This window comes from Protobothrops mucrosquamatus, unplaced genomic scaffold (genome assembly GCF_001527695.2).
Source record: "Protobothrops mucrosquamatus isolate PMUCROS unplaced genomic scaffold, P.Mucros_1.0 scaffold_257, whole genome shotgun sequence".
Taxonomy (NCBI): domain Eukaryota; kingdom Metazoa; phylum Chordata; class Lepidosauria; order Squamata; family Viperidae; genus Protobothrops; species Protobothrops mucrosquamatus.
Window position 1 is genome coordinate 956,576 of NW_015386333.1, and position 13,545 is coordinate 970,120.

The following is a 13,545-nucleotide window of genomic DNA, read 5'->3' on the forward strand; positions in this document are numbered from 1 at the left end:
CCAAGGTACTTTTAATTCTACGCGGGAGAAAACCCGAATAACTAAAGACCTACATACAAACACCCGCGAAAACCTCAGAAAACATATATATATATATATATATATATATATATATATATATATATATATATATATATATATATATATATATATATATATATATATATATATATATATATATATATATATATATATATATGTATATGTATATGTATATGTATATGTATATGTATATGTATATGTATATATATTAGTTACCTTAACATTTAACCTTTATAAGCAAATCAATGTTCAAATTTAACTGTTAATATTTATACGTCCAAGTTTTAAATGACCAAAGTTCTCTTTATCTCAACTCATAACAATATCTAGTATTCAAAATACACATCTTATCTATTTGAATATTTTTATTTTAATTCTGACTAATAAGTCAAAACTCCAATTTTCTTCAGTCTTATTCTAGCTTTATTTCTTTGCCAAATCGTGTTCCATGTCTGTGCTTTCGAGTCATCAAATAAATCTCCCTGTTTTTATGTATATTGTTTGACGTAGAAAAAACCATCTGGTTGCTATTTTTTTTGAGAGGACTAAGAAATCGTCTCTCTATTTTTCCATCTCGACATAGTTGTCTTGAACTGTTTATCTTCTCTTCAGTCTGTTTTTCTTCTTGATCCTCACATTTCTTCTGATTTATGTAGGAAGTCTTTTCCCTTTTCCATATTGTCAGTTCCTTTTCTGGGTTTTCCATTGACTATATTTGTTGAACAGTTGAATCCTCTATCTTAATATTTAATTGTTCCACTTTTTCTGTTATATTCTGTGTAGTTGATTTTTTAGTTGTAATCAAAGTTTGAGTTCGTATATCTGAATTCGTATATCTTGTTCTTTTCTGTAACCTCTTATTTCATCAATAGCTGTAAGAATAGTTTGGTGAATTGCTTTCAATATAAAGAGAATCTGTTCCTGATCATCAATATTCTCTTAGTAGTGTATTAGGTTAAATGCTTTACAATCAGAGAATACAAAAAAACATTTTTGTCACTGAGTATAGAACACAGCTGGGCTTCTCATAGCTGATGTCTCAAGGTTATAAGTCTTATCTATAATCTGGGCTACTGGCCAAGTCTCTTTTAAGCAATAACAAGTTGTAATATCAGGTTTGGCCACAAGATGTCGTCCCTATCATTTAAAGTTTTAAGTCCAAAGTTTTAAAAATCTTTTCAGTTTTACTTCTTTTTTATAAGTAAAAACCTAGATCTTCAGTAAGAATAGAAAATCTTTTGGTTCACAAACTTTAAAAAATGAAATTCCAATTAGGATCAAGTTATTCTTGCAACATTTTAAACTCTCCTGGATAGTCAGTTGCTGCTGTTTTTAGAGGGAGGGATAAAATCTCCCCTCTCCACAGGGGGGAAAGTATTTTAGGCAGCTTATGCAGGTAAAAAAGATAGGATTTAAGAGAGGTAGATCTCATCCAGTCTCATCAGTGCTGCTTTACAATTGCCTGGTAGTAAGTGTGACTTCGGCTGTCTGCAGCCTAGTGACGAACCATATTTCTATGGCTGGTCTTTCATCCACTGGTTTGGAGGGCTGCCCTGGATCGAGCGGAAGGGCTACTGCCCTCCCGCGATCAAGCGGGGATCCCCTCCTTGCTGGTCACCCCTACAGGGCGACTTTTGACCCTTTCCAGGGTCTCCCAGCGATGTGAAACTGGACACGGAAGACGGAGCTCACCTTCTGGACATCCATGGCGGCCACGTCGGCAAACCGGATGTTCCTGAATCAATTATATCTAAGCACCACTATAGCGTAATACAGTATGGAGCATATATATCTAATTATGGTTTTGAAATATAAGAGAGAAGTAGGTTTGGCTGCCACTGTGTTGGCTTTCTCCAGTTGCTATAACAGATTCCAAGAATCTATTTAACAATTTTCATTAAGAAGACTGCATGCATACAAGTGCAGATTTATGAGGGGAAGTGAAAATATCAGAGTAAATCACTTAGCTGTGAAATTTTAAAAGCCCTGTTAATATTTCAGGATTTTTTAAAAAAAAATAGATTGTATGTCTTGCTTTAAAGGATGAAAATTCTGACCAAGAAATATTTTATTATAAAATGAAGGTTAAAACATTGATTTTGGACTACTTTTTATAGTGAGCCAATTTGGAACAGTAGTTAAGGCACCAGGATAGAAATTCTGAATGCTGTCCTTCCTTCAGCACAGAGCCAGCTGGGTGAACTTGGGTAGTCACTTTCTTTCAGCCCTAGGAAGCTGGCAATAGCAAACCACCTCTGAAATCTTGCCAAAAAAACTGCAGGGCCTTGTCCAGGCATTTGTCAGGAGTCAACATAGATTCAAAGGCACATACAAAAACTTTCTATAAGTTTGAAATTACCAATATGGATGTTGGAATGTTTTGGTGAGAACAGGTGTTTCAGGTTCCTAGTAAACATTTTGGAATCAGAACAGTCAAGCTCAAAATGTTTTACATACCTTCTCTGTGGGTACAGATATAGATAAAGAGTAAGCCGATGCATGAAGGTAAGGTGCAGTGTGAATATATAAGGTGTTACAAATTAAAGTTGTAAGAAAATATGCTTATTATAATCCATTTGATTTCTATTTTAGGGAGGTGGCTATGAAGCAAGATGGAAGAATTCACCTGACTGTAGTGTATTTTGGAACTGAACAAATGAGCAAAGTCAAAGAAATCCTAGAAAACATATCCAAGTGAGTAAAACATTTGACTTAATATTATTTTGAATTTAGAAACCAAAAGAAAATGAAAAGATGGATTTCCTGATTTTACTCTTCTCATTAATGGTTAAAATTTTCAAAAAGAAGTGGCAAGTCTCAGGATAACCTGGAAATCCTATTGTTGTTTGGCTGAAATCTTAGATAACTAGAAATGTAATTCTAATCATCTCTAAACAGAAAAGAATTACTGAGCAATCTGTGTGTGCTTAGAAGCATCCTTAAACAATACTGGAAATGCTATAAATAGAATTCTTTTCAAAATTGTTATTGACAAATCATCATCATTCAGATAATTTGTCCTGCACTGACAAGAGTAAAATCTTAACTAGCTTAATTTAAAACATTATCTCTTTTTTCTTTGTCTTGGAAACTTCCAGTGATGGAATAACCACAAGGAGGCAAGCTGTTCTATTGATTTCTCACTGTATTATAGAGCTTTCATTATATTGCAGATTATACAACAGGCTTTTGAATAAATTCTTAAGCCCATCTATCTTTTCCAGTAATAATGGAATGAGTCCACACTAAATTATTGTTAGATTAGATCTATTGCAATCAACAGGACCAAACAATCTCTACAGATTTCACTTGATTACTCTAAGAAGTCTGGATCCAATTCCATATTTCTACAACCAGTTGATTTGCATCATATTTTCCTTTTAAAAATCAGCTGAATACTACTGAGGCATTTCAAGAGGAAACTTTGGCAAATAACAGAGCTTGTTGCTTACTATAAATTAAAATGTAGCATTAAAAACCAACTAATATATCATCATAAAGCATTATTTTTATTGTATTTATTTATTAAACCAATTTACATAGCTGCACATCTCACAAATAAGCAGCATACAATAGAGCTAAATGAAGGCCCAAGTCATTAGATGGAGGATTTTCTTTCCTGCATATAAGAGTCGCTCATGATAAATATATTAATCTCTGTTAATTAAAGTCTCTGTTTTTCTTACAATAAACAATTATGTACAAATGGTAATTGGTGAAAGCCAGATAAAACTTAAATATATTTTTTCCTAACAGATCAGCTAATTTCAGAAATTACTCATTTATCCAGCTGGATGAAGCGTTCTCCAGGGGGAAAGGTCTGGACGTGGGTGCAAGATTTTGGAAAGGAAACAACGTTGTACTATTTTTCTGTGACGTGGATATATATTTCACAAAGGAATTCCTGAACACGTGTAGATTAAACACACAACCAGGTACAGTCAGCCATTCATGATATAATGGACAGAAATTCAGTTTGCACCATAACCAGTTTATTATTCTTTTTAACATTGAAGATACTTCATATGTATATTCCTTCAGAAGCCTGTCAGCTCCCTCTAGCAAAACTGTAAGTATAAACTGAAAGCTCAGCTAATTTCTCCTGTATACATTTCAGAAATTAGGAAATGTATATAGCCATCATCTGTAATGATCATGGAAAGTATTCTTCCCTATAAACATGAAAATCATTGTAATAATGAGGGAGCTCATTCTGAGTGATTCAGTCACTGAAACAGATAAAGAAAAATCTGAACCTGTTGATCCAGGTAAATGGGCAGAGACATCTCAAATCCATGAACATCAAATTTTGAGGTACAATTTGGAAAAGTTCCCCTCTCAGGTGATTTTCATTTTTTAAAATTAAAAAAAACCCTCCATGTTTCCTTTTGTCTTTGGAACATTTCCCAGGACTGGCTGAAAACTAAATTAGAAAATAAGTCCAAATCCAGAAAAAGATCCAGCAGAAGCTCCTTCATTACAGATAAAGAATAGAACAACAAATGTAGCAACATTGTCATTCCATACATTTCAGAAATATCTGAAAAACTCAGGAGAATTTTCAATCAATACAATATACTGTACATGTACATTTTTTTTTCCAAGAAATTTTATTATTTTCCATCATAAAAAAAACAATCAAAAGCATAATAAACACAATAACAAGTAAAAAACCCCCACCCCCCACCCCCGGACTTCCCAAACCTAATCCCAGGATAATATTCATATATAAGTAAACAAATACTAATATCCCTAACTCCACAAAGTATCTTAATCTATAAAAAAGATAGAAAAAATAAACAAAATAGAAAAAAATCTAAAAACCTAGGTCATATTCTACCACTCTATGCTTGTTTTGAATATAAACAATCCATCTTCTCCATATTGATAAAAATTGTTCATTTGAATGATTCTTCAAATAAGCCAAAATCTTTGCCATTTCAGCAAGATATGAAACTTTCAATCTCCAGTCTTCCATTGTAGGTAGAATTGGGCTCTTCCAATTTTGGGCTATCAACAAACGGGCAGCAATGTACATGTACATTTTAAACCGAAGAATACACTAAGGCAGAAGCTTGTCCACCCCAAGGATAAAACACCCAGACACAAACTGAGCATGATGTGATATATGCAATACAATACAGTGATCTGTACATTGGTGAAACAAAGCAACCACAGCACAGCATAGGAGATCAAACCCATCAGGACAAGATTCAGCGGTCCATCTGCATTTGAAAAACAAAGATCACTCTTTTGACATCAGCAAAATCCATATTTTGATAGAGCAGATCATTTGAAAGAGGAGTAAAAGAGGCCTTTTATGTTAACATTGAACAGCTCTCTCTCAAACCCCAATCCCATAAATCCATATTGGAAATACAGCAAGCTAAGACCTAATGAAACCTAAAAATGGATGAGAATTATATTTTAAGAACTGTGGAGCGGTGTATATATGGTAGATCTGCAAAAGCTAGAACCCTCTTTAATTTTAGAGAAATATCTGATATTTGGTGTAGAGCCATATGTTATAGAAACCAGAAAATCACAACTTGTAGTCTTACCTTAGGCATGAAGTCAGCTGGATGATCTTGGCCGGTCACTCTCTCTCAGCCTTAAGGAGACCATGGCAAGGCATTTCTGAAATGTTACCAAGAAAACTGCAGGGACTTTGCTAGGCAGTTGCTAGGAGTCAACACTGACTCAAGATAAGATAAGATAAGATAAGATAAGATAAGATAAGATAAGATAAGATAAGATAAGATAAGATAAGATAAGATAAGATAAGATAAGATAAGATAAGATAAGATAACCTTTATTGTCATTTTTTTACTTTGGGCACAACGACACACATCAAAAATGAAATTTAGTTGCCCGCTCTCAAAAGTGAAACACATACAGTACATGCAGTGCTTTTTTTCTTAAAAAAAAAAAAAAAAAGGTGCTGGAACTCACACATGTCATACAACCTGCCTTGCCTACCCTACAAGGTTCCATCCAAAAAAGGTGCCGGAACTCCGTTCTGGGCGTTCTATGAGAAAAAAAGCCCTGCATACATGACACACACCTAAACATACTATGAACACATAAAGACCCACATCCCTATATATACATAGCAAATAAATATTAAATACTATGCGTCTTGAATATATAACTGAAGGAGGAAGCTTGAGAGTTCACAAGGTTAATGTTGTATGGGATGAAACTATGGCTGAATCTGGATGTTCTGCTATGGATACCACGAAGCCTCCTCCCAGAAGGTAACAAGGAAAACAGGTCGTGAAGAGGATGTGAAGTGTCCCAGATAATCTTGCAGACCCTGCTCAAACAATGCTTCTGTGCTGTGTCCTGGATGGGAGGGAGGGAACTGCCAATGATCCTTTCGGCCATTCTCACCACTCTCTACCACCTTCCTGTCTGAAGCAGTGATGCCTCCAAACCAGACCGTGATGCTGTATGACAGGATGTTCTCGAAGGCACACATACAGGTGTTAACATGTAAATCATACTTTCACTTTTCTCTTCTTACTTAAATATATTTAAAAATGAAGCAATAGTAGCATTTAGATTGTTTCCTACAGAAACATATAATTTCTCTTACTATGTCTACACCTACTCATTGCTCTGAAATTTATCTTGTTAAAATGTTCAAGAGCAGATTTAGCAAAAAAAATAATCATATTTTTTCAACTCTTATTTCTAGGAAAGAAAGTATTCTATCCTGTTCTTTTCAGCCAGTACAACCCAAGTCTAATATATGGACAGCAAAATTCCATTCCACCCTTAAAACAACAGCTGGTAGGTAATTGGTTTTTCAACCAAATGCACAGACTGAAAATTTTTAAAACCTCAGTAGTATTTGTTGGAGCCTTTTTCTATTCTGAGTTAATAGCGTAACTGCAAATTTACTTAAGGAATGATACTTGAGGCTCAGACATACACGTATGAGGAAAATAGACCTTTTCGGTACATAAGACTGTTTTGAAGACTGTCTGGAGACTGTTCTCAGAGAATGGATCTGCTTAAAGAAGATGTTTACTGGAAGCTGATTGTCTAGATATAATACACCAATTCTATACAAGTTGAACCACCTGTATAGACCCACTAGTCTACTAGTTTAGGTTTCAGAGAATTAATGGAAAAAAACTTATATTTTTATTTATTTATTTAAATGTACTGACCATCCAACTACAGTGGATTCTGGGTAGCATGTGAATGTAGAAAAAACATAAAATATTTTAAAAACTACCCATGCCCATATGAAATTGCCAGTGCTTTAAGATTACTGCTAGCAAATACATTTATTAGCTTCTCTTTAAGATAAATAATCTACATCAATAAGCATCAGAGACTGTTTTTTTCTTTTTTTAAAAAAATATATTTTATTGATTTTTAACATAATCACCTTAATATTTTGTAAACTGTGTGTTGTCTGGGTTTATATTTAAAAAACAATCAATAACAATTTCTATAATTCTATAGTCCATATAATGGCTTTGCTTGATTTTCTCTTCTTCCAATAATATTCTCTTTTGCCAACCTTAAATTAGTTCTTATTATTTGAATAAATGACAATTAAATATAGACATTTTTCAATAATAACCATCTCAATATAAAGCTTTTTTTCTAATTGATCATCTTGATTGCCTCATCATAGATCCTGTTTACAAAATTCCTATTTAAATTTGTTTTCCCCACAATATTCAAAACATTCTTACTGGCTAAGATTTTCTCAAAATTAGTTACACTTAAGTATTTAAGTCTTTTTTCTCATACAAGCCATCCCAACACTTTTACATTTCTCATATCTTAAAAAAAAGAAAAGAGAAAAAAAACTTAGAGAAAACATTTCTTTTATATAAACCATCCCAACATTTTTATATTTCTCATGTCAAAAAACAAAACACGATGGAAAAAAGAAAGAAAAAATACTGTTACTTGAGGGATTCATCCCTCTTAAATTAATCTTCATTTATATCCAAAATCTTTCTATTTCTTTAACCATATTCAAAAAGATGTTTAATTTTTAAATATTCCCTCTGGTAAATCCCATCATCTAGTTTCTTAATTCTCACTTTAGCCTCTTTTTTTTTTTGCCAAACATCTTTCCTGATCATATGCTTCGCTGAATCAAAGAGTCTTCCCATAATCTTGTAAATGTTGTTGCAAGTACAAAAGGCAAAACAGGTAAGATTTTTTTATAGGAAGGTTTCACCCCTTTGTATTCATTAAGAATCTTTTCTTTTCTTTCTTTCTTTCTTTCTTTCTTTCTTTCTTTCTTTCTTTCTTTCTTTCTTTCTTTCTTTCTTTCTTTCTTAATTTCATTTATCATTTTTTGTCTCTCAAATTCTCATAGTTCTCCCGGCAGAATCCATTTTGTCAAATCTTTTTCTTGTCCTCAAACCTATTTTGTGACCTTAGAGTATAGGTTATCTTTTCCATGTCCAGTATTTTCTATAAAAAAAAATTCCATCTGGGTTAAGTCATATTTCCTTCTATGGTTAAGTTCCATCTTGAAATCTCTCTCCTCTGTCTCACATTCAGTTGTCTGTTTTTTTCTGCTCACTTTCTATTTTTATTTTCTGAAAGATTTTGTGTTGTAAAGTTAAATTGGAGATGTGTTCATTTATATTTTCAAAGTTATTTTTAATTTCCTCATGGTTTGAGATCATTGTTGTTTGAATTAGTTGCAAAATAGCATAAATCTCCTCCTGGAAAGTATCTGTTTTTTCTTGGTATATTCTTTCTGCAGATCTCTGATTTTCCATGATAGCCAAAAATCAGGGTTTTCCTTTCTCTGCAGACAGCTTTAGAGTCACAGTTGAGTCGGTATTTGTAATCCAGAAAGGTCAATTTTTTTCTAAAGTTTATAATTCTCACTTTGTAGATAGCCCAAAATTTTTCTTTCTTTTTTTTTGGTCACAGCTGTTCTCTGTTATAAAAACATTGAAGGTCACCAAAAACAAGTTATCTTTTCCTGGGCTTTGCCAGTTCCTGTAATAGAGCAACTACTGTTGTATATTTTCTTCCACCACTAGATGTCAGCACCAGTTCATTTTTCAGTAATATACAATTGTTTACCTCTATTTTCTTGGTTTAAAAGAAAATATTACCAGATTCCTCTGATTTTAAACTTATCCAAATTAAGTCTTATATCATTTCATTTCAGTATATTTCTGTTCCCTCTGAAAAGTTTAATTTGCTGCTTCCGTCTGTAGGAGGGTGGGGCAAAGATCCCCATTCTTCTCACTTTCAGAGGCTTTTTGCTTCTTGGGTTTTTTCTTTTTTTCTTTTCCCAGGAAATCAATTTTCAAACACAAGAGAGAAAATCACTGTTCTTACCCAATTCCAAACATGTTGCTTACATTCAGTTTAAAGTAGTGCTTTTGGGCTTCGGCTGCTTGTAGCTTGGGATAGACTCTGAAGTTAAGCTAGCCTTTCTCCTACTGGTTTCTGGCAGGCTTTCCCCAAACCAATCAGATCGACCACCATCTTTCCATAATCAGCAGGACTTCCTTTCTTCTTTACTGCCTCTACAGGGCAACTTCAGGCCCATTTAGGGTCCCCTAGCAGGCAGAAATCGGCCATAGGGTGCGGAGCGCCGCGATCCCTTGGCTGCTGCACTACTGCACAAAACCAGAAGCCCGAGACTGTTTTTTTTTCTAGCGATGGCGCCCATTCTTGATTATGCAGAAGACTTCTCTTAATGACATCATTTTAAAAAGCCTTGGAAGCCATTAGTTACAAATAACTAATTAATATGTTTTATTGGTCATGCAACTGTTTTGTTGATTTTTAACAAAGTACTTATTGTTGTATTTTAAAATAGCACTGTAATACATTTATACCTTTTATTTCCATATTTGTATAGTTTAGGTTTAACTCATTGTTTAAAAATTGAATAGTATGATATACTACTATTATTATTTTGAAACTGTAGAAAAGCAGGCTTTTTATTTTTCCCTTCATTCCTTTTTGGTTTTAATGATAATAGTTTTAAGGAAACAAAATCTAACAGATTTGCAGCTATTCATTTAGTATCTCTATTATTTATATCAGTTAAAAATTAAATAATAAAAAGAACTTGTCACTTTGGGTAGGCTAGATCTAGAGAGGAGCTTTATACAGGCAATATATATATATACACGTATATATTTGTTTTCTGAGGTTTTCATGGGTATTTGTATGTAGGTCTTTGGTTATTCGGGTTTTCTCCCGCGTAAAATTGGAAGTGTCTTGGCGACGTTTCGACGAAGTCCCATTCGTCATCTTCAGGCTGGTGTTTTCGGCTTCGTGCTCCTAGAAGCACGAAGCCGAAAACACCAGCCTGAAGATGACGAATGGGACTTCGTCGAAACGTCGCCAAAACACTTCCAATTTTATGCGGGAGAAAACCCGAATAACCAAAGACCTACATACATATGTATGTATGTATGTATGTATGTATGTATGTATGTATGTATGCATGTATAATGTTAATTTATATCTGAATAATCTAAAGCTTTACACTATTTCGTTTTCACATCACATCTTACATTCTAAAAATGGTATGCAATATACACTAGTTAGGATGCAAAAATTTCTGAGAGTTGAAGTCTGAGAATGATCAATTGGATAGCCTTGAGTTTAGCTCCAGTGAGTATTATTTCAGGTTGTTAAATGCAGCTCACTTCCTTAGACAGAATTTTCCCCCAAAGTAATATGGATATAATACCGAGGAGGTCTGCACTAATTGTCAGTGTATTTTTTAAGAATTTTTTTTTAAAATCACATTCTGAGATATCCAAAGAAAAAGTGATCCTTTGTATAGTTCTCTAGTGGTGGCAATGTAGAAAAGGATGGCAGAAAACCACTGACTTTTATTCATTACAATGCTGAAATCCCCTCATTATTTCTCCAGTAAGAGAGAAAAATACTCAAAAATAATAGCAAACCTGGTCTCTAGATAAGGCAATTTTCACTTTTATAAATCCTTACTGGTAACACAAGGGGTGTAACAACTTAAAGGATGTGCCTCTCATTAATTAGGAGATCCACTACATATTTGCATTGAGCAAAAATAAGGATTACGGTAAATCAAAAGAGATTATTTAATTGCAGCTAAAACATATCTTGTTTCTTCTAGGTAATAAAAAAAGAGACAGGATTTTGGAGAGACTTTGGGTTTGGAATGACTTGTCAATTTCGTTCTGATTACATCAATATTGGTAAGACACTATGCTTGTTTAAGTTTGCCAAGCATCAGTGCCAGAATATTATGTCTTTTTTGTTTATTTTTGACACAAGACTATTTCTTGATATGGGGAAGGTGTACACAGCTACATAATTACTTTGAATTAATTCATCCTTTAATATTAGCATATTTGATATTTAAGCAAACCAATCTATCTTCACAATCTATAATCATTGATTAAATAAAACATACCCATTGAAAAAAAGAAAAAAACTATGATATCTCAGATATAAACATTCTTGAAACAGGATTTCTGAGGGATATTCTCCCAAATCCACTTCCAGAACTCTCCCAATTTTTATTAATGTAACTTGATCATGTCTTTAAAAATGTCCAAGAAGCCTTTTTTATTTAACTAATATTTACTTTCCAAATTAATGACAATTTCATGGAGCTCCATATTCTATTATTAATAAATTGGTAAAACTCTTAACTTGGAAATATTGAAAATAAGGTGGACTCTGTTTGCAAATTGATTCAGCAGTATTGTTTGTACATATCCTGTATTTTTTGCTACATTATTGCACTTTTCTGATTATAAATCTGGAAATAGTTCATATCTTACTTTATTATATAATGACAAAGTTTACTCAGACTATAAAGTTCCAGTGGCCTCTTTTTTTTAACAGTACCTTATTCAGTTTTGCTATTGAGTTATGTATTGTTTCAAAGCAAACATTCAAATATGTAATGGAATATTATTTTTTCGGTATGGCAAAAAACAATCCACTTTGACTATTTGTTCTAAATAATATATTAACAACAATGTGAAATTCTTTGTTGGTCTAAAATATGAGGGAATGTGAACTTCTGCTAAATGTATACACTTGAACTTAGAAACCAATAAAGATACATTTCAAAATAAAATAATATCCTAATGCCCCTTTTAACCTTGAAAGAAATACAACACGATGGTTTTGTTAATACAGGTAGTCTTCATTCACCAATAGAATATGGACTTTTAACTCAGTCACTAAGTGGTGTAGTCATTAAGCAGGATGTCATGTGACTGCATTGGCTTAATGATATCAGTTTCGGCTGCTGTCATTAAGTGAATTGCAGTGAATCATTAAGCATGATGTCATGTGACTGTGACTTGCAACTTCCTGCTGGCTTCCCCATTGACTTTGCTTGTCAAAAGCCAACTGCAAAAGTCACAAAGGACAATCATTTGTGAACTGCAATCCCCACAGCCATCATAAATGCAAGCCAATAGTCAAGCACTTGAATTGCAATCAGGTGGCCTCATGGACACTGTGCTGGTTACAACTTTGAGGACTGGTTTTAAATCTTGTTTATCAGTGTTATCATAACTTTGAATAGTTGTTGAATGAATGGTTGGAAAGCAAAAACTGTTTGTTCTTGGATAAGAAATCATTGAAATAAGTGCAGCATGCAGAACAGGCATCCATTCCCAAATCATAATGGTGCCAAAGTGGTGAAAAATACATTGTGACAGCACAGCACAAGCTCTGCCCTTTCCCACTTTATTGTCACAAAACGTGCAAGTAAGCAAGAGGTGAAACTTGTGTTGTGACATTGCAATGCATATTTCATCAGTGCTTGCATATTCATGAATGCCTGCAGGCAGAATGACTTTGCTAAATCTATAGTTCTTTTCCAATCAAGGCCTACTTCATCTTTCTGTTTATTGTAAATGTTGCAACTCTTTCTTTTCTCATTAGGAGGGTTTGATCTTGACATTAAAGGATGGGGAGGAGAAGATGTACATCTGTACCGTAAATACCTTCACAGCAACCTCATGGTTATCAGGACACCAGTCCGGGGACTTTTCCACCTTTGGCATGAAAAGCATTGCTTAGATGAGCTGAACCCAGAACAATACAAGATGTGCATCCAGTCTAAAGCTATGAATGAAGCTTCTCATGACCAGCTAGGCCTGCTGGTCTTCCAACGGGAGATTGAAGCTCATCACCGTAAACAAAAAGCAAATAATAGGAATATGTGAAGGCAAAATGGGTCTTTCACAAAGCAAAATGTCAAACTTAGATTATGGTTTAAGAACAGCTTCTTAGGGAAATTCTTGGGCTTAGACGAGGGATCTTCATAATCTTTTGGGTTTGAGATAATATCATACAAATAGATTTCAAAGGGTAGGACAGACCTTCTTTCAGTTTCTCTTACTTTTTCATCTCCAGCCCTGTGAATTCCCAATTGCCAGAAAAGATTTGGGACTGTAGAGAGAGATGAAGGGAGAAGGATAAACGCACTTTGCTCAAATGTAACATTTCCTCATTAAAGTAACATTATTT

At 33.7% G+C, this 13,545-nt stretch overlaps 1 protein-coding gene across 1 annotated transcript in view; it reads left to right on the forward strand.

Moving 5' to 3' along the window:
• Positions 1–13,241, forward strand: part of CSGALNACT1 (chondroitin sulfate N-acetylgalactosaminyltransferase 1) — an 18,642-nt gene extending 5,401 nt beyond the window's left edge. Inside the window, exons 3-7 of the mRNA XM_015831451.1 lie at positions 2,635–2,736; positions 3,799–3,977; positions 6,743–6,837; positions 11,165–11,246; positions 12,958–13,241. Coding sequence (XP_015686937.1) covers positions 2,635–2,736; positions 3,799–3,977; positions 6,743–6,837; positions 11,165–11,246; positions 12,958–13,241 — 742 coding nt within the window. The remainder of the gene's footprint in view (positions 1–2,634; positions 2,737–3,798; positions 3,978–6,742; positions 6,838–11,164; positions 11,247–12,957) is intronic.
• The last annotated feature ends 304 nt before the right edge of the window (positions 13,242–13,545 follow it).